Genomic DNA, 24,180 nt, shown 5'->3' on the forward strand with positions numbered 1-24,180 from the left:
TGAAAACTCGGAGGGTCGTGGAGTAAATAGAGTGAAACAGACAGATTTTATTATTTATAACAAACCTCAGAAGTGAATATCAGCTGCATGTTTATTCACCAAACCAGCACATGAACTCTGTTTTATCCTCTGCATGTGACACAGCTGCCACTGAGCAGTTTCTCTTCTAATAAAGTTTTTATTGCAGGTTTTGAAGATAAAGCTTCACAGTTAATGATCTCACATGATGCCTTGTTCGTTCACAGTGTCTGTTCACTGATTCTGGTTTTATTACTGCTTCACCACCAAATACAAAGATTATCCAGACAGATTTCCTTAAATTCAAAATATCCATTCACCAGTTTTTAGTTAATTATATGATTTCAGTGTCTTTAATGTGATCGTGTTTGAACATTTGGTACTTTCAGCCTTCTCTATGACTCATTACATTAATGAAGATCAGAAGATCCTGAACCAGGTTGGGAAGGATCCTAAGGTTAATGGTCTTTTGCAACTTTAGGGATTCGTGGAAGATTTTGTGGTTCCTTGGAAATGTTTCGGGGCTTCTTCATTGGGTTTCTGGGTTCAGACAGAGTGTTTGGGGGGTTTTGAGGAGTTCTGGGAGATGTCAGGGGTTCTTTTACTTTTACTAGCTGGGTCATTGAAGGACCACCAGGACAGGGTCTCAGGGTTCTTGATCGGGTTGAAGGTGTTCCTGAAGGGTTCCTACGGTATTTAAGAGCCTATGAACTCTTGAGCGTTCGTCACAGATCCTGGAGGGTCTTCTTGGTGGCTCTTAAAGGAGATTAGTGGTTGTTTGAGTTCCATTGTATTCAAAGATAAGTGTTTCATGGTTCCTGATTGAGCTTGAGCTGTTCTTGATTTAAAAGCCTACCATGGACTCTGAGGTGTTCGTCACGGACAGACAAAGAACAGGGTTTCAGGGTTCCTGATTGAGCTTGAGCTGTTCTTGAGGGTTAGGTATTTAAGGGTCCACTACGAACTCTCAAGTGTTCGTCACATATTCTCAAGGGTCTTCTCGGTCGTTCTCAAGGCTTTTTATGGTTTGATTTCAAATGTAATTGAAGGACGGGTTTCAAGGTTCTTGACTTGGCTGAAGATGTTCTCAAAGGACTCCAAACAACTCTGTTGTGGTTCATCTGCAGTTTGTTGACGGGATTCAAAAAGTGAGGGACGCTTTGGGTTCTTGAGGGGCTTTGAGACGTCTTTGGGAAGAGTTTAGAGAGAGTTGTGATCTGTTATTGACCTGAAAGGATTTTAAGAAGAGTTCTCACGTTGTTTCCAGAGGTCAACATCTGAATAAAGGATTGCAAAATTTAACATTCGCTGTAAAACTCAGCGCTGAGAGAGACCGAACGTTTATGTTTGTGTTGACTTTGACCTTTGGCCGCTGAAACTTGAAGATCAGGTTCTTTAACTGGTGTTTGAATGATTTGTGCAACTTCGTGTTTGAACATGTTGAATTGCTCGACACTGTGTCGTAATCTGAGGTGTAAAATTAATCGTTTCAGTTTGGTTTCAGGGTCACAGGTTGTTTTTCAGTCCCTAAAAATCTGCCAATAACATAAAAAACATGAGCAGAAAACCAGTGTTCAGCCTGAAACTGACGGTTTCTAACACTCATCCATTCATCGGCCTCATGTTGACCTCTGACTCTTTGTTATTACAGTAATAAGTGATGAAACAGTCACAGTCTGTTCAGCAGCTGGATGGATCCTCCTCCCAGCTGCAGATGTGAAGTCAGACACAATACCACCGGAAGACAAGAGACTCTACCATCAAAATAAAAGCATGGATTGTCATTTTGTTGACAGTAAATAAGCACCGTGTCCCTCAGTGAAGCTGTATTTTACTCATGAACTCTCATCACAGGTTAGGACCTTTGTGGACATGAGTTATGGGCATGTAATCAAATATAGACTCTTCTCCTCACTGTTGCTTTAGATTGTTTAATTTGAAGTATTTTAGAGGCCTAAAGAAGTCAAATGATCCAGTAGTTTCCAAGTTTTTTGAAAAATAAATAAATAAATATATAAATATAACCCCTTGTTTGGGAACACTGTCCTCACATACTGCCAACAAAAGGTGTAATGTAACTAAGTACTAGTAGCAGGTGAGCGCAACCCTCAGCCTCTTCTCAACCGGCTTTTATTTTGAAAACAGGAAGTGCTGCGCTGTGCCTGGCAGCTCCGTCATGAAGCGGGATCAGCTGATGGGAACTGACTCACCACTTCCCGGACAGCATGGTACATTAACGGAACCACACCGAGCTGAGAAAACTCCAGACTGGACTTTTATTCAGTCCGTTTCTGCTGAGAGGTTCCGAGAGAGCTGCTGCTGGACCCGGATTCAGGTACGACTCAGATTTATTACCGAGCGGAAATAAAAACACAGATGGTCTCAAGTTCCGTCAAAGTTTCCATCACACGAGCTGTTTGTTCCAGCTGCTGCTCCAGAGGCGGGTCACTGTGTTTACCTGCTGTTTACCTGCTGTTTACCTGCTGTTTACCTGCTGCTTGTGCTCAGTGGTCCTGGTTCTGATGGGTTCTGTTAGGGTCACTTCATCCAGTCAGAAGTTACAATTAAAACTCTGCTTAGTTTCTCTCTGTAGAAGCAGAACATGATTAAAGGCTGAGGAAAGAGTTAAAGCTGATTTCTGACCTGTTTGTCTTATTATTATTATTATTATTATTATTATTATTGTTATTATTGTTATTGTTGTTGTTGTTGTTGTTGTTGTTATTATCATGGTTATTAGCAGCTGTAACAGCAGCTGGTGTCAGGCTGCTTTATTAACTCACCTCTGAACCAGCTGGGCTTCACTGACGGTCCATTAACAGATGACTGAAGTTTTACTTTTACTGAGAATGATGGTTAAAAATTAAATAGTTTAATAGACTCTACAGAAATAATAGAAAATAATTACACTTCCTTCAGCAGCTTCCAGGTCATGTGACCCAGTGACTCCGAACCAATGCCGAATTGTATTAATAATGTAGATGATTAGGACACACCTGTTTATATTGTATTTTAGTGCTTCTCTTGTTTTCTGTGAATATTTTAAATTAAAAATCTGCATTTTTTTCAGCAGCTTCCAGGTCATGTGACCCATCGACTCAAAATCAATGCTGAATTGTCCTCCTGTCTGGTTGAATGAGACAGACCTCTTTATTTTTGGATTTTAAGTCCTCGTCATATTTTATATTAATATTAAATTAAACATTTTTGTCAACAGGTTTCATGTATAATGACCTTTTTTTTCATTAGCCTCAGTTAACCATCGACTTCATGATGTGGTCCTGACCCGGAGGTCAGCGTGATTAAACCTGACTGTGTGATCTGTGTGACAGACTCGGCTCCTGTGAGGATCCATGGCGGCTGTTTGAGAGCTCCTCTTCTTTGCTACCTGATCAGGAGGTGAAGATAATCCACATTCAAGATGTTCGTCGGGGGGAGAGTCTCCTCCTCCGTCCTCATGTCTCCTGGGAGGGAAGCGGCAGAGCTGCGGGTCAACCCGGCCGACGTTCCCGCCCTGGAGATCAAACTGGGAGCGCTGGTGGTCCTGCTGTCCATCACACTGCTGTTTGGACTCGCTCCGCTCTGCATCGTCCGGGGAGCGGGGTCCTGCTGTGCTGACCCAGGTAAGAACCCAGGTGCAGTCAGGACCAGGTCCGGACGAACTGTATTTGTGCCTCTGGGGCCTCCGTACAGAAACATCCTCAGTCTGGAGTCCAGTCTGGTTCAGTTCAGGATGATGTTCAGCATTTTTGGTGTTACAGAAACATTTCTGCTCATCTTATCTCAGGATACAAGTCAAGATATTACAGAGTTTTCATAAATGAGGAAACACATATAAGGAGTTAGAGGAGTTAGACCCTGTGCTAAAATAGAAATATATAAAATAAACAAATATAAATTCAAAATAACTGCCACTAAATGTTGTCAGGTCTGTTTGAAGATGGAGATGGGTTCATTGGTGTTACTCTGTTAGAGAAGCTCACACTGATGTTAGCATGTTGGCTTTACATTTCCCGGCTTGTGTCTTCATGGGTATAAACTCCACCAACATGATTAAAGTTAAAAACAGATGCTCGCTGGTGACAAGTAAAGTGAGACGGCCGTTGTCATGGATACAGGCAGTCTGCTGTACATCCCACACACAGACATGACAGGACGAGTTTCTGAACTTCACGTCAGGACATGAGGACACTTTCCTGTGAGGCCCACGGTCACTTCCTGTGCAGCGCTCCAGTCTCGTTGATCTGTCGTTGTTCTTGCAGAGTCGCGGCGCCGGCTGCTGAGTTTGATCAGCTGTTTTTCTGGAGGAGTTTTCTTGGCCACCTGTCTGCTGGGCCTGCTGCCGGACTACCTGCAGGGCATCAACGAGGCCTTCAGCAACGCAGGAGTCACAGTAAGATCCCACAAGTCCAGACTTTGGACTACACACAGCATCATGAGCTCGCGGGCCGTCAGTCACATGTCAGACTGTCGTAAACCGACGCAACGCTGAGCTGACAGAAGGAACTACAAACAAAACGTCTGATTCATAAACACTCACGTCTTTACACGAGCTGTAACTTACACTTATTTTCATTATTGATTAATGTGCAGATCATTTTCTCAATTAACTGATCAGTTGTTTGGACCAGAAAAGTGCTGATCACTGACGTCTTCAGAGGTGTTAAGTTTACTGTCAAAGAGCAGCAAAGAAACCAGAAAATATTCACATGAGAGGCTGAAATCAGAAGATCTGGACTCAAAACGGACTCAAAACAATTAATCGATTATCAGAATAGCTGGTGATTAATCTAATAATTGAAGAGGAATTGAATAATCGACTAATCACCGCAGCTCTAATCTTTATTTATTAACATTAGCCACTCATCAGATTGTTTCTTTTTCTTTGTTTTATTTGAATAACTTCTAATTAAAATCATGTTTTTAAGTTTCCTTCAGTATCACAGTGATCCAGTGACAGTTGTCTGTACATCCACAGGTTCACTGCTAACAGGAAGTGCTAACAGCTGATTCTGCAAAGTTTTAATGGAGTTTTGGTTGTTTTTCCGTTTTAAATCGCGTCTCCGGCTCCGTCAGTTGTTCAGCAGGATGCTGTGACTGTTTCTGTAGCAGGAGCAGGACTTTTCTGCCTGTCTCGCCTGGAAACACCTCAGATTGATCTCTGAGCTGCTGTGATTCTGTCTTATCTGCTGGTGGCGCTGGAGGAAAAGTGGAGCTCCGCTAATGTGAAGTTTGTGTTTTTAAACAGCTTCAAACTGTCAGATTGTGTCAGAGGAGGAGGAGGAGGAGGGCAGCTGAAGGTCAAAGACACTGCTGGGAAACCTAGTGTGTGTGTGTGTGTGTGTGTGTGTGTGTGAAGGGGGTGTTTAACAGGAATCGCTCTCCTCCGTCACACATACGGTTGAATTAACCTCAACACAAATACCGTGGTAACACTGTGTGTGTGTGTGTGTGTGTGTGTGTGTGTGTGTGTGTGTGTGTGTGTGTGACCCTGGCTCTCCTCTTTCTTCCCACACTTCCTGCCTCTCGCACTACACACACACACACGCAGTTTGTTGTGTGGTTTGCTGCCTCCCAGCTCTCGTTGTTTTCTGGCGCTGAGACATTAAAATGCTTTTAACAGGAAACAGCATGAGAAGTTTTCTGGCTGATTATTGGACGACGTGTTAATGATCCACGTAGAGAAACGTGTTCGTGGTGCCGCACGGTTCTTTTAGCTTCTTGTAGTTTTGGTTTTGTGGCACGTTGTCCTGTGTTGTTGGTTCAGTCCTGGTGACCAAAATATTCATCTCTCATTCAGAAAAAAGACAAAATAGAAAAATAAAATTGAATATTCCTGTTTGCGTGCGGCCGTGTTAACACCTTTCATTCGTTCACCCACCTTCTACAAAATGCTGGCGTTGTGATCTTTGTGCATATCGGTTGATATCAAAGCTTTTCATGATGTTTAGCAGCAGGTGTGTTTCACTTTCACACCAGCGATGTGGCTTTTTTATTCAGTCAGTGCATCTCTACACCAGCCTGACAAGCTGTTGGCAGCGTGCCGCGCTGACCATCAACAGGAAGAGGTTTTGTGTCGCACGCTTGTGGTAAAACTTCAACTGAGACAAATGTTGCAAATGCGCTGAATCACAGTTCTGATCACGACTGTTACCAATTATTTGTTTTTGTCGTGACACTCAGCTCGACTTTAAAATGGAAAATGTTGTGCCCATGTACACAAATCCTAAAGATTACATTTAGATTTTTACCATTTAACCTAAATCATGATTTTTCTCTCACTTTAACAAAGTGAAACTAAACTGTTTCATTTTCATGATTTAATATCTGCATGATTACATCAGTACCTTCTGAGCCGGACCACAACAACCAATGAGAGAGGCGTCCTGGAGCAGCTGACGGTGCTGCCAAGCAATGCTACATAGTAGCCCTTGAGGCTAACGTTAGTTAGCATAGTGATGTTGACAGAAACTCAAAATCTCAACTCCAGTTCAATGTTATTCATATTTCAGGTGTCAAATTCGACACTGCACATCCTTTAGTCCTCAGCGGCAAACCTGCCAAGTGTGAAGCAGATCGGACCAACGGTTCTTGAGATATGAGAGTAACAGACAGACGGACGGAGGTTCTGTGCTTTGTAGTTTCATCGCTCACGTAACGACCAAACATTTCGTTAGCTAACAAGGCGATAGCATCCGCCTGCTAACGTGTCCTTTAGCATGTCGCTCCTCATCTTCATATTTGAAGAACCAAGTCGACGCGTCACTCTGACTCTGAGTCGCTCTGTGAGGGTTTTTTTCTTCGTCTTTATCTCTGATTTCAATCTTCTCCACATCCGCTGGTTTCCACCCTTCAGCACTTTGTCGTCCTGTGTTCATCGAGATGTTGACAGCAGATCGATCTTTGACTCAGTCAGAAATTAAAACCAAAGTGTGTCATATTTCCAGAGAGCCTGAATAAGAGTGTGTCACGTTCCAGTAGTGAAGAACATCTCTGTCGTTTTGGGGTCAATGCACAACTCCTTTCAGTCTGTTTGAGTTGTTTGTCTTTAAGCACTTGTAAAATCATTTATAATGATTTTATTTTCTGCACCTGAACGGTTTCTTCTTCTTCCCTCCTCGCAGCTCCAGTTCCCTCTGCCTGAGTTCATCATGGCCATGGGCTTCTTCCTGGTCCTGGTCCTGGAGCAGGTCGTCCTGGCCTTCAAAGACCAGTCCCCCCCTCACGTGGAGGAGCGCCGGGCTCTGCTGGTGGACTCCAGCGTCCAGGCCAACGACAGGAACGGTCGGCATCACTCCCATCGCCGACGCGAGTCAGAGGAGTCCAACGGCAGCCACTTCCACGTGGACTTTGGCTCGCAGTCCGCCCTGCGCGCCTTCATCCTGGTCTTCTCGCTGTCGCTGCACTCGGTGTTTGAGGGTTTGGCGGTGGGGCTCCTGGAGGAGGGGAAGCAGGTGCTGGAGATCTGCCTGGCGCTGATGATGCACAAGAGCATCATTTCCTTCAGCCTGGCGTTCAAGCTGTCCCAGGGCCGGCTGCGGCGGTCGGTGGTGGTCGGCTGCCTGCTGCTCTTCGCTGTCATGTCCCCACTGGGCATCGGCGTGGGGATGGGCCTCACGGAGACCAAGGCGTCCCCTCAGCACCAGCTGGCCCGCTGCACGCTGGAGGGGCTGGCCACAGGAACCTTCATCTACATCACCTTCATGGAGATCCTGCCGCACGAGCTCCGCTCCACCAGGAACCGCATCCCCAAGGTGGTCATGCTGCTGGTCGGCTTCGCTGTCGTCACCCGCCGTGCTCTTCATCAAACTGTAACCATGGAAACAGACATTTGGGGAGAAAGTCTGTCATGAAACCAAAAGTTCACATGTTTATAGCCAGCGTGGATCAGAGGTCACACATTAAGAGTTCATGGTAACGAGAGAGTCGCTCTGTCATATTTATCTGGTTACTGCTTCTTCTTCTTCTGCTTCTTCTTCTTCTTCTTCTTCTTCTTCTTCTTCCCCCCCCCCCCCCACATGTGACACGTGACCACCTGTCCATCAACACAACATCAGATTTTTAAGTTAATTCCAAAAAACATTTGCAACAGAAAACAAAAACGTGTCATGTGTGATTGTGTAGCTGTGTGATTGTGTGATTTTGTGATTGTGTAGCTGTGTGATTGTGTGATTGTGTAGCTGTGTTATTGTGTGATTGTATAGCAGTGTGATTGTGTGATTGTGTGATTGTGTAGCTGTGTGATTGTGTGATTGTGTCCTGACGTGAGAAGATGTGATGTCTTTTTTTTCTCCTTCTGGCAGAAACAGAAAACACTTTGTGTTCAGTTCAACGGGACAAACTCCAGATTTTTCCTCCTTTCACTGAACAGAAGTCTTTTATGGAGCCGAGTCTCTGCAGGGAGACGCTGCGCTGAGCAAACACAATGAGGCGGCTGTTGTTGTTCAGTCGGAGGGAATTTACTACACAACCGACACTGAAATGTCAGCGTGGTGGGGGGGAAACCTCGTATCGCCTTTTAAAGACCAGCTTTGATTTATTTTTGACTTCATTCAACTTGTTTTAACTGGAGCAGAAAGACGTGTCCTCTTGAGAATGACGTGTTGTAGAAATGTATTTTTGTAATTAACACTAAAGTCTCTGCGGTATTTTAATCATCGTGCTGAATGTGTGAAGTCTGTGTTATATTTTATATTGTGATGAAACGTGAAAGATCGAATTAAACACAGATTAGTTTTCCAGATCAAACACTGACTCAGATTCTTTATTTGTTGCTGGGATGAAAAGTTTTGAGGGTTTATTTTTCAGGTTTTATTAAATCCTGAGGCCAGAAATTATTCAGAAAACAGCCGCCTGGTGTTTTTATCTGTAAGTGAAATAATATTAGATGTAATTTCTTCATAAGTTAAAAAATAACCAGCTGGAATGTACGCTGACAAAAAAACTATAATTTCATATTTATTTATATATTATTTTCATGAAACTGTAGCAAGAAGTGCAACTGAGATACAGACAGGAAATGTAATGTTGTATTTTTTGTCATTTAAAAATAAAAAGGGGAAATAATCATGAATTTCCAGACTTTAGTGTCACCGTGGTGACAGAATATTCAGTTATGTAGAAACTGCTTATAAAAAGTGTAAAAATACTCCAATAACCAGAGAAGTGAAACAAATGCTAACTGCTGGTTTACAGTTATTATTTTTATTATAGTTTTATTATTCCTTTTTTATTGTCTTTCTGTGCAGTAAAACACTTTCTTCTCTGTTTTTAGCTCCAGACACATATTTTAATATTGTTTGTTATCATAACTATAAATGTTAAAATACTCACTTTACTTTATTCTTTTAAACCAGATTACAGTCTTCAGTAAACTAATGATTATTTATAATGATTATTACTAGTTACAATTTCAAAATTAAAACCATAAATTATAATTCACAGGAATCCACCTTAAACACGAAAAGCTAGCAGACTTTTACAGCGATGCCGCGACAAACTGACACTTTTTACAAGGAAAGAAACATCTTAATGTTTTGTACTCGATGCCGAATTTACAAGACGTCTCCGATGAGTTAAAATTCGCTGAAGACGTTTCACAAAGCTGGTTCAGTTTCTCCTCACAATGCAACAACTCTTAAAATCAGACGATCTGTAAGGGAGTCTGGTGATGTTGCTGTGGCCGCGATGGTTTGAGTCCAAACAGCTGCTGTCTTCTCCAGTGAAGGAGGTTGCAGCATGTAAAGTAACTAGTAACTAAAGTTATCAAGTAAATGTAGTGGAGTGGAAGCAGAAAGCAGAACATGTTAAATATTAAAGTACAAGTACCTCAAAATGGTAGGCCTGGAGTAATCGAGTAAATATACTTTAATATAAAAATAAAATGTATTTATTTATAAATGCTTCACTTTGGCTCTGATGCAGCATGTAATCTGCAATGTAACTAGTTACTGAATTTATCAAAATGTAGTTGAGTAAAAAGTGTTTTTTAAACCTCAGCCTGCAAAGTAACTACAGGTAACTGATAAATGTAATAGAGTAAAAAGTAGGCTACAATATTTCCCTCTGAAGGTAGTGAAAGTCTAAAGTAGCATTAAATGGAAATACTCAAGTAAAGTTGGTTCGCAAAGTATCAAGGACAGTACTTGAGTAAATGTACTTAGTAACATTCGCTTACACTGTTGGGTGGTTTAATTTACTGTATAACAATGTGTTACATGTTACACTGTATGCTCATTATAGTTCCTAAAGTCTTCATTTGCAAAGTAACTAGTTACTAAATAAACGTTGTGGAGTGGAAGTATGAAGGAGCAGAAAATGAAAATATTCAAATACAAGTACCTCAGTATTCTAGGCCCAGAGTAATCGAGTAAATTTACTTAAAAATAAAAATTACATTTATTTATTTATTTATAAATGCTCCACTTTAGCTCTTCAGGATGTAATCTGCAAAGTAACTAGTAACTAAAGTTATCAAATAAAGTGGAGTACAAAGTACAATTTTTGACTGGAAAGCGTTGAAGTATGAAGCAGCAGAAAATGGAAATAGTCAAGTCAGGTACCTTAAAATTGTTCTTGAGTAAATGTATTTAGTTACATTCCATCACTGGTTATAATTATTAGTTTTAAAATTTTAGAAAGAAAAGTAAAGAAGTTGAGTTTCCTGTCATCTCGTTTTTAACTCTCTGTTCAGTGAAACACATTAAAAACAAACAAACGGGTACATATTTAAACTAAAGAGATTTTAAGGCCTCTGTCAGTTCTGTCTGTGTGTTAAAGAGCAATTTCATTTCACGCTCGGACTTCTGATTATTTGGTTTCCTGTCAGATCATTTGCATTTTTCTGGATCTTTTTTCTGAGTCAGAAGATTTCTGTCTTTTGCTATTAATCAACATGTCTGTGGTGGAAGTCCCTGTCAGCTCCGTGACCTTTGACCTCTGACCCTCCTCTGCAGGTGCAGGTGCAGGTGCAGGTGCAGGTGCAGGTGCAGGTGCAGGTGAAGTCCAGGTGAAGACACGTTTTTAATCACGACACTATGATGAACTCTTCAGCCTGCAGCAGCTGAGCTCGGCCACCAGGGGGCGCAATGCTGCTTTCGCCTAAACATCAAAGCTTGTCTGTGTTTGACAGGATGACTCACTCGGTGGGTTGAATTAATATGCAGATCCACCCTCTGTTTCTGAGAGTGGGCGTTCACACCTCGCCCGTGCACCGTGTTCTCATCTAACCCCCCCCACCAACACACACACACACACACACACACACACACACACACACACACACACACACACACACACACACACTCACACAAGCTGTTACCATGGAGACCAATCTACTCAGATCTCAAAGTTTATGTCTCTGGAACAGTGTTTTGGTGGTTTGGATCGATGTGAAGTATATAAATTAAATCATTATGTTAATATTGATCACATTCTTATAGCAGGAAAATTAGCTTTTTTCATTTTTTGGCCAACTAACAGGAAGTGCTACAAGGTGTGCGCTGACTGACGTCACGTCCAGGTGACCACAGCTCGTTTAAAATAAGAAAACTTTATTAATAGCTTGGAAAATATGACTTATTTCTCTCAAGCGTTGTGGGTGATGTAGAAGCTTTAAAGGGTTCATTATTTATTTATTTTATTTTTCTGTTCTTTACATGTTTAGTTTCTTAATTAAAAAAAAAAAATGAAATCACAATATTGTAAAAAAAATAGTTTGTTTTTAAAAAATGTGTTTGAACACAACATAATGTTGGGAACACAATTTGTTTAGAAAATGATTAAAGCCATTAAATGAACACATGTGACATGTTAAAAAGGGACGTCCAGTTTCTCCTTCCCTTGTTTTGTTTGGCTAATATAAAGTTAAAGACATCAGTGTTGCGTCTCCAGCATCAGCAGCATTTTAAAAACAATAACTTTTCGTTTTCAGCTTGAACTTCTAACATGAACTCATCGAGCGACAGCACGCACATGCTGACATTTAAGGTCCCCAGAAATAGCTGCAGAGTGAGCGCTCTTCGCTTTCCCGCGCCTCTCTGCTGAAAATCGTTCCACTACGTCAAGTCGTCCCGTCCGCTCGGTGAAGATGTCTGCGACGGGTTCAGGCGGCTGCGGACCCGGACCCGGACCCACCTCGGGCTCCGGGTCCGGGGCTTCCAACCCCCGAAAGTTTAGCGAGAAGATAGCGCTGCACACCCAGCGACAGGCCGAGGAGACAGCCGCCTTCCAGGAGGTTATGATGGACATCACCTCGACCAGGGTGAGTCTGAGACGGCGGCAGGAGGAGCAGAGCTGCCCGGAGGAAGAGAGGCCTTGCCCGGGCTCGTCAGGCTCCGAGATAACGTTATACGCTGCCCGTACACGGCGCTCTGTCTCTAACCGCCGCGCTCACAGCGAGTAACGACGGAGCACAACAACATGTGTGGTTTTTATGTGAAATGTAGAGTTGGCAGAAAACGTTGTTGCCTCTTGTTGCCCATTTCCGATACGTCGTTAGCGTAGTTAGCCAGCATTAGCTACCAGGGCTAACTTGGCTTGTTTACTATGTTACGTGAACGTCGCTGTCACCCCGCTCGCCCCGACACGAGAACATCCCGCTGAACTCCACTCAAAAATCTGGCTGTTCAGTGCGGCGTTGCTGATCGTCACGTATATATTGAACGTGAGCAACATAAACTGAGGTGTTTCGTGAATTATGTTGGTCTTCTGGTCAATTCGGCATCAAGTGGGACACATAATAGCAGTTAATTTCGTGACAACCATAGCTGAGTTTCTGTAACTGTATCACGCCTCTCCCGGGGTTAGCTAACAGACACGTTACACGTTATTTAAAAGTATATGCTTTAAAAGTATTTTTTGTGAATTTGAGCTTTGCCGTTTTGAATAATGGGACTAAACGACTTGTTTTACGGACTTTAAAGCGGTGACTTATCTGGTGTACATCTTTAACGAGAGCTCTCACTTTTTATTGCCGTTTTTTCAAGGGAATTTGACGTGACAGAGCGTACGTGCAAGCCTGGACATGGTTATCGGGGCTCTTGATCAGTTAACTTGATTTTCGTTTTTTTTTTAAGTCTGTGACATCACATCAGGCAGCCAGTAAACAGGTTAAACAGTCAGTATTCAGCTGATGTTCACACTGACTTTACATGGACACTGATGCTAAGTTATTAGCTAAGTTAGCTACAACAGGATGTGTTGGTGTGAGTCTGGTCCACCTGTGGCTCTCAGCAAAACTACACTCACTGCAGCATATTAACACATTTATGTGTTGATTTGCTTAAAGGTGCTAAATTTAAGATTTTTAGTCTAAAGCATTCAAAAAATTAATTATAAATTAGGGATGCACAATATGTTTTTTTTTAGCCGATACTGATAACCGATAATTACCTGCTTCTTACAGCCGATACTGATAATGATTTCACTTTTTTGTATTTTAAAAATTATTTCATAACCTGTAGTTTATGCACCCATGAGGGTGATAAAGGATAAGATGTAGTGAGCAAAGATGAATGTTTTAATATTCACTATTCTGGCTCAAAGGTTCTGACGTCAAATCTTCATTTATTTTGAGTGAGTATGTTTTTTCTGTACTTTGTCTTTCACATAACAAAGCGTATCAAGTGTTCTGCATATAAATTCACAATAAATAAAATGCACTGACCGTCTCTAGTAAACTTCCTGCTGTTGGATAGGCTAACGATGCGTATTCCCTCCATACGCGATGACGACTTTTCAGATGAGATGTAAGATTTGTGCCGTTGATACACAGGAGCAGCAGTGTGACGTCATGAGCGCGACAACTGCGCCCTGTTTTTATTGGACTATTTATCGTCTATCATTTCACAATCCGATCAATAAATAATATTATGAAATTCCCATTATCAGTTCGATAATCTATCGCCCACAGTTAGTGGTTTCTCTGGTTATGCTGCCCCGTGTTGTCTCAGAGTATAAATTCAGGTGGTCAGTTCTTACATATTACACCTTTAATTTAAATGCATTTTAGGCATTTAAAGAGGCATTACGTAGTTTTGGAGAAGAAAGTCAAACTCGGAATTTTAATATTTACAATATTAATGAGGTAATAATACGAAATCATAAATATTTATCTTTTCCATCAGCTGTTCACAAGCTGTTCTCAGAGGGAAATAAGGTCCCACAACACTGTTTAAAGCGAGAAAGGTGGCAGGGTCCGCCACATATAAACAAAGTAAAACAGTATAAATTGTGTTGTCCTTTAAGGTCAGTTTGTTTGTTGTTTATGGTGGTTGTTTGTTTATTTAGTTTGTTTAGGCAGAAAAAAATCAGCCAATGAGGATCTTTCTCCGCTCATTAACATTTCTTCAACAAAACTACAGACTGCTCCTTTAAGCACATGATAATATGTCTGATAAAAGGTGAAGGTCGGACGAACAGCACAACTCCTCACATGATTTCACCTCGGACTAAACCTCGATCAGATTCTCTAATATTTATCGATCTGGACTCTTTCTTTCTTTCTTTCTGAACCTCAGTGTGAAGTTTGGTTGTTTTAACATAATGTTGATGATTGAATTTATTAATTTATCAAGTAAAAAAACAACATTTTTTCATGTTAGACCTTCTCAAGAGTTTCAGTGGATATGGATTGATTGGTTTTGTTTTTTTAGTGTATGTTACTGTGTCAGCTGTGATAGAAATTTGCTTATTATGTTTGACATTTTAAAGAGTAAACATCTGGACAAAAAAGTTGAATGACGGGTATTTAATTCCAGCTTCAACTGAGTCTAACATCGTTAAAATGAGATCCTCACATCGTTCCCATGCAGCTGTGGTGATGCAGCTGGTGCTTCACTGTTGGAGTCTTTATTCATAAAATCATTCATTTCTGAACACGGCTGCTTAATGCATCACAAAATAATCCCCAGACGTGATCAGGTGTGTTATTGTTGCTTTGTTTTTCTCTGGTGCTTCCAGTCCGGCGCTGCGTGTTGACAGGTGAGCTGTCTGGCCAATCACAGCCTGTGTTTACTTTTAGCTCGCTGTGATTAACTGCCGTGTGCCTCCCAACACAAACACCTGGCCTCAGGTGGGAGCGTTTCATGGAGACAGCAGACATGAGGCTGAATTCTTGTTTAGAGTATTTTTATTTTTTATATTTATCTTGTAAGACATTAATGTTGATGATATGACAGGATACAGACTGTGGGACAACTGTTCAAGGTGCTTTCTCTCATTTTAATATCTCTCGGTGTATTGGATCATTATGTGCGATGCTGTAAATCAATAATCAGGACTGCTTTGTGGCTGTATCGAACTTTTATATGATCTCTGGAGGTGTTTTCCACTATTCCCTGACAATTGGCAGTAGGCTGCAGCTAACAACTCTTCTCTTGATTAAACGATTAGTTGTCTGGTCTTTAAAATGTCACAAAAATGTTGGTAAATGATTCCCAAAATCCAAGATGACGACGTCAGAATCAGAATCAGAAATTCCTTTATTGGTCCTGCAAAATTTGTAGACAAAGCAGCAGCCAAAGGACAGATCAATATAACAATAAACAATATAATAGTAAAAAATAAACAATATAAAAATTAACACACTACACAAAGAAATTAATACACTAATTTTGGCTGTGGGAAGTTATAGTGGGTATTTTTTATATCCTTTCAAAGTTCAAGAGATTTATTTGTCACATGCGTTTATTTTTCAACAGCAGTGAAATGAGATCGCCACGACTCGGTCAACTGTGCACGCTGCAATCTTAATATCAATTAAATTAAAGCGATATAATGTTATGTACTGGGCCGAATAACAGACTGTCACAGAAACTGTATGCACATAATAAAATAAAGGTAAGAAGAAACATTAATGAAGAAATTAGTGTAACAATTTGTTGTGTGCAGCAGGTGGGAATCAGAGTAACTCATGATCATGATAATGTCACGATACAGTGATTACATCAGCCCCAAAACCAACTCCTGGTCCGGCTTCGGATGCAAATTCGAAGCAGTTTCTTTAATTGACTGTTTGAACCACTGACGTGCTCTTTGTTCGTTACTTGAATGATAAATTAAATACACAAAATAATGACGTCATTTTAATTGCGGAAGTCTCGCTATTTAACAACACTCCCAACAAAATCCAACATATTGAGGCTACTAAATTGCTTAAATATAATTTAATATTAAATATAATTTTGCATTTTTTTATATTCAAAATAACTAAAAAGTATTTTGTATTTAATTTTGACATATTTGAGAAGCAGGTCATTTTGTAAGTTTTTTCAATCTCTGATGGGTTAATACATTTTTAATCAGTTAAATTCTTTACAGCGATTACTCGATTAATCTTTAACATCCCTACCTCAGGCTCTAAAATAATTAAGTTTCAGTGCTTAACGAACATAAACGACTTGTTTTATGAACCTGGACAGTTTCAGTTTCAGTGCTTTTCTAACTAACCAGCCTCCCTGACCCGATCAGGAGGGTGAGGATGATTCAGGTGGCTCTGTGTTCATTGTGTTACTCCTGTGTGTTACTTTACTTTCACTGGACAGTTCTTGCATATCCAGCAGTCTTTATCGGGTTTATTTGTCCCCAAAGTGGGTCCAGACTTTCCACTTCAAAGATAACGGTCTCTGACTCGCTCTTCCCCGCTGAATGAGGGTAAAGTGAACGTAAGTTAAAGGTGTGGAGTGTAAATCTGGAGAAAGATGTTTTGTTTGATTGTTGAGGCTCATTCCCGAGTACTGCCCCAAAGTGTTGGTATGGTATGATCACACAGAGCTGCCTCCACTTGTTTCACTTGTAATCAATCAGAAAAATGCTGCAACGCGCTGATTAATTACCACAAAGTGACAACACGATCGATAAAATCTGACGCCTCATTATCAATTTATTTATTAGACGCGGCTCTGAACTGTCAGCCGCTGGCATCAGCGTTTCTGCTTGTTTGTCCTGCAGCTTTTCACTGTGTCTTTGCAGATTAATAGACCAACTAATTGATCAATGAATCGTAGAAATAATGGTTTGGTTAATCAACAATGAGAATGATAATTAATTAGTCGCAGATTCCACGTGTGAAAGGGCTTTCAGACAAACACAACACCTCCTCCTCCTCCGCCTCCTCCATTTACTGACAACACAATACCTCCCCTTTGGGTCCTGTCTCTTCTGGGAATTCCTTTTACCCCTGTCCTTTACACACACACACACACACACACACACTGCAGCAGGAGTGTGTGGGTGGTCCAATCAGCTAATAGCATCAGGGTGTGTGTGTTGGTCGCAGCAGTTTCTCCGTGTCGAAGCTGTTCGGTATTGATATGCTGCGTGTCTCCGACTGAAACGTCCCCGATCGCTTTTACTTTCTACTCGGCAGAAACACAAATCAGAGACGCACAGTTCAGCCTCTAAACCCAGAGATCAGTGAAGTCTTCACGTCTTTTACTGAAGTAAAAGCAGCAGTACCACAATGTAGAAATACTCTGTTACATGTAAAAGTTCTTCATTCAGAATCCTACTCAAGAAAAAGTACAAAAATATTAGCATCCAAATATCTTTAGTGAAACTACGCATCATGCAGAACGGCCCATTTCAGTATAATAAATATCATATTGTTGGATTGATTATTGATTTATTAATGTGTTGATCACATAAATGTTGCACCTGGTAAATGTGGAGCTCATTTTAATTACTTTATATACTGCGTTTGTGAATTTACCCCCAGGATCAATGAAGTATTATCGTAATCTATAATCATGTATGAGTTCATTTGAATCTACAAGGTAACCAGTAACGTAAGGTATTAATTTGATATTTCCTCTGATATGTAGTGTATTAGAGTTATAAAGTTCACACAAAATAATAGTTAAGTACTTGAGTAAATGTCCTTAGTTACCTTTCACGACTGTTAACAACACGGCGTCAGTGTGTCGTAATAACATCTATGAATATAATAAAATGTCATTTTACGTACGTCCTCTAGAATTACTTGCTCAGCAGTCTAACAGCTCCATAAACTACAACCGCAATAACAAAAATTGTGATGTTGTATAATGAAATTTTAAAGGGTGATAAATGATGTCAGATCTGAAACTTCATTCAGAAAACTCAAAAGCTTTAGCTGATGTGCAAGCTCTCCGTGGTTTTAAACATTTTTCTTTGGTGAAGTTTTCAGATGACTTGAAGATTCTTGAACTCGTAGAATCGGTGAATAAAACGACTGTTTTCTCGTCACAGCACCGTGATAATTGGAGCTACGGGGCAGAATACAAACTTCTTGAGCCTCCGGGAGAAACGGGGACTTTCTGAGGCTTCGCTGGTTTGGTTAACCATGATTTAATTTGTGTCTGTGAAAGCTTTATTTTATTAGACATGTCCAGACTTTTAGTTTTAAACATCTAAAGCCCTCCGCTGGTCAGTTTTTTCTTTACTGGTCAACGTCCTTTCTCAGGCAGAGAATCGGGACGTGGCGTCAAACAAACATCACCAGCATGGATTAGCAATTGCATCGATATTAGCCGTGATCAAACCGTGATGTGAAAGACTGATGAGTAGTAAATCTGTGTTTACAGTTTTTAATTTTCATAATATCTTTAATATCTCTAAACTGGTCCAGACATTCAGAGGCTGCTGCTGCTCGTTTGTGCAGGAATAATCAGTCATTTGCTGTTTGTCACTTTGTAAGTGTTGTGTTGCTGTATTACAGGTGCCGTGCAGCCTGCAAACAGTGGTTATTGTTCATGTTGACCGTGAGCTGAGCGTTTGTCTGAGTCATGAGAAGTCTTGTTTTCTGTTTTTCAGATAAGATATTCTTAGAAGTTGATTGAACCGTCTTTCCTCTCAGTGTCAGAGTTTCTCTAAAGCTTCTTCAAGTATCACTCAAACAAGTACAGATCTTTGTTAAACATCTTTAATTAGATTATGAGTGAGTAGTGAAAATAAAACTAGTACGTTCTTTCTCCTTTTTAAAGAAACAGTTCACCCAAAATGTAAATGTAAACTCCCCCTCCATGCTGATGTAAAGTCAGGTGAAGTCTCGTAGTCATTTCTGGAGCTTCACAGTAAAACAGAGTTGCAGCATTTTGCTAAACAGCTGAAGTATCTGAGGAAAAACAGCCAGATAATAAACATAAAGTTGCTCCATACAGCTTGTCTGTTGTAATCCAAGTCTTCAGAAGCCCCGAGATCCCAAACCAATTTTTAATAGACGTTATTTAAACCATACACGAGCTCATGGATCCACATCAGACAGGGTGCAAGATTTCGGCAAGATTTTTTTTAGGATCTGATCTTGAGACGTGGATTACATCAGATGAGCCGTACGGAGCCATTTTAAGTCTCCAGCTGCTTCAGTTGTTTAGCAGAATGCTGTAACGCTGTTTTGTTGTGAAGCCCCAGAAATGTTTTGTGGACTACGAAACTTCACCCGAGTAGATAATGAATACATTTTTATTTCATTTTTGGGTGCACTGCTCCTTTAAGCTCCATCAGCTGTTAAATGTTGTTCATTACAGTGTGAACAAGAGCAGCCGTTAGTGACGATGATGACAGAGCTGTTCGGTAAATGACTCGGCTCCTGTGATTTGTCACCGTCCTCTGTCACGTCGAAGCTCTGAGTCGGCACTTTGTGAGCTCTGCAGAGAAACTCTACAGTGAGCGAATGATTAAAACCTCAACCTGTCTCCGTCTGAAGCTCATCACTCATCCACCAGAATAACTCTCCTCTCTGGACAATAATTAGTCCACTGCAGCATTTTTCGACTCAGACTCACTGAGGCTGTTATGATAGGTGCTACATTAACATTGGCACTGAAACGGCTGCGACACAAAGCTGTTAATCAGAATTTATTGAGTGTGTAAAGATTTAGTAACGCCGCCAGTGCTTTTAACTCGCAGAAGTGTTGTGCGAAGACCCAAGGACATAAAGAGAAAGAGGACAAGGACAGGAGAGAGTGGAGATTAAATGAGTTCATCTCACTTTCCAAGAAACTGGGCCAGGGCCTCTCTCTCTCTCTCTCTCTGTGTGTGTGTGTGTGTGTGTGTGTGTGTGTGTGTGTGTGTGTGTTGTAAATATATACTTATATTTATGGGTTTGCAAACCTCAACATTTCCCCTCACGTTGTATTTTGCCCGTCAGGACTCCAGACTAACTTTTTTACACTCGTAGCATTGTTGCACCCGACCGACGATTTTAGGAGCATCGCTTAAATCAACACATCATTTTTCCAGTTTAACCAATTTACTGATCCTTAGCTAATGAATAGACAATTTACTGAATTAACAATATTTTTGTTTTATTTTAAAAGAACAAGTCAAAAAGGGAAGTAGAGCATTAAAGGAGCAGTCTGTAGTTTCGGTGAAGAAATGTTAATGAGAAGAGAAAGATCTTCACTGACTGAACAAACTAAATAATCAAACTGACCTTAAAGGACAACTCAGTTTATACTGTTTTACTTTGTTTATATGTTAGTTCTCTCTCTCTCCATTCACTATTATACAAAGTTTTTCTAAAATACGGTCCCGTGGGGTCCACTAGAAGGGGCTCGACTTCGGCTTCAGTCACGCCGTCTTCAGAAGTGGTCGCGGTCTTGAGCCCTGTCAGCTGTTATGATGTTGGTGACTTGTGAACTGAAGCTGCTGATCTAACAGCTGAGACTGAGAAAAGTGAATGATTGCCAAAGAATCATTTTACATGCAGCTATGCCAGAGGTGACAGAGGTGCATGCTGGGATTTTTTTTCCATCAAGGACGAGGCAGGCCAAACAGCGAGGTCAGGACAACTCGCCTTCCAGTGGACGCAGTGTTCAGAGACCATCAGGTTTTGGTGTCCTCTCTCGTGTAAAGTAAAACCAAGACAGGAAGTGTTTGGGGTGCCTGAGTGATCCGTCGATACAGCTGGTTCTAGTTTATCACAGAGTCATTATATATGTTGGCAAATCTGTGACTGTGTTGTCGGCTGATAGCAGTGTGCGTTCGTGTTAAAAAGCAAATAATAAAAAACTTTATTTGTGAAACAAATGAGATGGAAAAACAAAAACATGAGAAGGGTCGAACACAGGGGAATGAAATAAAGTTAGAATTGTAACGTGTAAAGAGCTGGAAGATAAAGTCCAGCAAAGTATTGAATATTCATAAACATGTTTCTGTAAAGGAAAGTTTTTAGAAGGGATTGAAACGATGCTAATGATGTAGTCTGTGAGTGTTTCACAGTCTGGAGTTTGAACAGCAAAGACTCACTCACCTTCAGCCACAAGCTGGGATCCAACCAGTAAAGCTGCATCCACTGATGCAGAAGGCCTGGGCCCGTAGGAATCCAATAAATCCTTTATATCATTTGGAGCTCTGCCATTTAACACTTTAAAAGTGGTCAATAAAATGTTAAAATCAATAGGGAATTAAACGGGCCGCCAGTGAGAGTCGGCTTACACAGTAGGAAGTAATGTGTTCGTGTGTCTGAGACGGCGCTCTGCACCAGTTGGAGTCGGTGGGCCGAGCTCTGACTGATACCAGCATAGAGTGCAGTGTCTCAATCAAGATAAAGTCCTGTAGAGCCGCAGAGATGTGCTGACCTACAAATCTTGTTCTCCAGATTTAGATGTTTGTTTGTTTGATGTCTTCAGGATGTTAAATTCCAGTCTTACCTGTGTTTTTCTTCTTGTTCCTCCTGTTGAATATTTGATCCTCACTGTGTGGAACGATGTCTGTGCAGAGTTTGACACTAAAAGGTTGTTTTCATTGCTCAAGTTCAAGTTCACACAAGTGTGATGTGGGATCCTGAAGCCTCCATTACACAAACACTGAAAATGGACTTTACAGTGAAAAGGAGACAACCTGTCTAGTAGGGTCGAGCGATGTCGTCAGTGAAACATCGTGATGGACGATGACGTCGTTGTTTATGAATTTGAGGCAGCGTGTCCCCTCTGTGTTGTTGTAAGGCAGCAGCTGCATATTAACTCATTAACTAACTCAAACTATCTCCCGTTACCATCGACATACATCCCTGTGCCAAGTTTAAAAGTGCGCTCATCTCCGCCCCACATGTCCATACTTAGCTTTGTTCAGCCTCATATGCATAAAACAACATTGGTCGAATATCCAAGAAAGCTAAGCTAAGAAAACTGTGTATAAAAATGGCGTGACTGAGAGAAACGGCGGCCCACGGGAAAAGAAACACTGCTGCCACGGGACATGGAGACATTATGTTAATGCACTGAGCAGCAATATGCTTCTTTTCATTTCTTCTCCCCACATATGACAAACAACAACAACTCTCTCCCTACGGCAACTCTGAGGGGACACGCCACTTAACTGTGCTCTCTGGTGAGGAGCCTTTTAGATCACAATGTTATGGTGGTCAGGGATTAGTAGTCCTGCGTCACACAGGAACAATATCGTGCACGCCTCAGCTTCTGTTCTTCATCCTGATCATGAGCTGATTGATGATGTGTTTCTTTTTCTCTTTGTCCTTTTTCAGCTTCAGGCCCAGAAGCTCCGCCTTGCGAGGAGTCAGGGTCCGTACTACAGCGGCTCGCTGCCCAACGTCAACCAGATCGGCAGGAACCCTCAGGACTTCCAGGTGACTGACGACCACCGTGCTCTCACTTCTCATGTCACTGCCATCGTCTCTCGTTCTGCATTTCTTCTTTTAATTTGTTGTTGTCAAAATAAGTCGAGCTCTTTTGCCTCAAAGCCTACGTTTCTTTAAACTTACCTCTTTTTTTATTTTATGCTGAGACGAACCTGTTGGTAAAATGTAGATTAACCTAACTCACTCTAATAAGCATCGTAAAACTTAACTTAAATATCTTGAAAAGGTCTAAAAAGCTGTTCTCATACTTCTAAAACTACTTCTGTTATTTGTGCTGCTACACCTACTGCTATTTGTGTTACCGTCATTACCCACCACTCCCAAAATCTGCTGTTTCTACGACAGCTATATGACAAATATTCCCTCCACTTCAAGAAGGAGAACAATACAAATAAATGAAGATGCTTTCAGAGGACAGAAGCAGTGATTTGAACATGTGGTGCTCCTGTAGTGTTTTCAGGACACTTTCTGCTGTGTCACCACAACCTGCGGCCTTCAGCTCCTCACCTCTGAGTCATCAGCTCTGCAGAGTCAAACTCATTCAGTAATGGAAGTTTCTCATCAATATCATCGTGTTTCCCTTCTGCTCCTCCGCTGAATCTCACCCTTGATTTGTAGCCTTCCTCCTCCTCCTCCTCCCCCTCTGTCTGCGGTCAGACCACGACTAAATTCATTTGGCTGCAGGTAGCGTGATGCTTGTGATGCTTGTGGTTCTTGGCTTCACTGGGAATTCGGAGGAATTTGGGAAGTTGAAGTTGCTATAACTAGGGCTGCAACTAATGATGATATTCATTGTTGGTTAACATCTCATCTCATCTCATCTCATCTCATCTCATCTCATCTCATCTCATCTCATCTCAGACATCCTCAACTGTCTTGTTGTGTCCACAACCCGAAGATATTCAGTTTACTGTCATAGAAACCAGAAACATTTAAGGAATCAGAGAATTTTTACTTTAAAAGAAGTTACTCAAACCGCTTAATCGATTATTTTAATAGTTGGCGAATCATTTAACACTTGACAACTAATCAATGAATTGTTGCAGCTCTAGTTTTGATGTAAATCGCATTTCTTCCAGGTATTCACATTAGTTTGTGAAGCAACCTTGTAGAAACAAGAACAAGTAGAAATTGGAGGTCCTGATCGATGGACTGCTTCTGCCGAATTTTAACCGAAAAAGGGACATTCAGTAAAAACAGCTCTCCGGTCGATGAGAAGGCCGTAACACTCAAAATTAAACCTGGTGTGACGTCCGCTCAGCAGCTCGCGTCTGAAATAAGAGCTGCTTTCAGGGATGAAACCTAAACCTCACAAGCAGCAGGTCTGTTTTATTACTTCTCCGAACACCCAAGAATTCAAATAGCTGCCAATTATACCAATTTGTGAAAACACCTTAAACAAACCATGTCATTATTTTGAAAATGTTGAATAAAAGTCAGCCACAGTAAAAAGCTTGTTATGTAACCAACAGGAGGTATTTATGAAACGATAAGAAAGTTGTTAATTGAAATTCTCTTCTCTTTTGGTGTTTCCTGTTTTGGATTTGTTTAATAAATGTACATAATAAACCTTCTTCGGTCTC

At 41.1% G+C, this 24,180-nt stretch overlaps 2 protein-coding genes across 3 annotated transcripts in view; both read left to right on the forward strand.

Moving 5' to 3' along the window:
* Positions 1 to 2,229: 2,229 nt before the first annotated feature.
* LOC141011425 (zinc transporter ZIP1-like) lies at positions 2,230 to 8,766 on the forward strand. Its single transcript, XM_073484579.1, has 4 exons — positions 2,230 to 2,353; positions 3,351 to 3,641; positions 4,281 to 4,411; positions 7,143 to 8,766. Exons 2-4 carry the CDS (start codon positions 3,440 to 3,442, stop codon positions 7,869 to 7,871), a joined length of 1,062 nt encoding a protein of 353 aa, XP_073340680.1. The 5' UTR covers positions 2,230 to 2,353; positions 3,351 to 3,439; the 3' UTR covers positions 7,872 to 8,766.
* A 3,304-nt stretch (positions 8,767 to 12,070) lies between these two features.
* The window catches only part of LOC141011822 (CREB-regulated transcription coactivator 2), a 43,026-nt gene continuing 30,916 nt past the window's right edge, over positions 12,071 to 24,180 (forward strand). For both annotated transcript variants that reach the window (XM_073485122.1, XM_073485123.1), the window contains exons 1-2: positions 12,071 to 12,280; positions 22,484 to 22,585. In XM_073485122.1, coding sequence (XP_073341223.1) covers positions 12,107 to 12,280; positions 22,484 to 22,585 — 276 coding nt within the window. In that variant the 5' untranslated portion in view covers positions 12,071 to 12,106. The remainder of the gene's footprint in view (positions 12,281 to 22,483; positions 22,586 to 24,180) is intronic.

Source organism: Pagrus major, chromosome 17 (genome assembly GCF_040436345.1).
Source record: "Pagrus major chromosome 17, Pma_NU_1.0".
Classification (NCBI taxonomy): domain Eukaryota; kingdom Metazoa; phylum Chordata; class Actinopteri; order Spariformes; family Sparidae; genus Pagrus; species Pagrus major.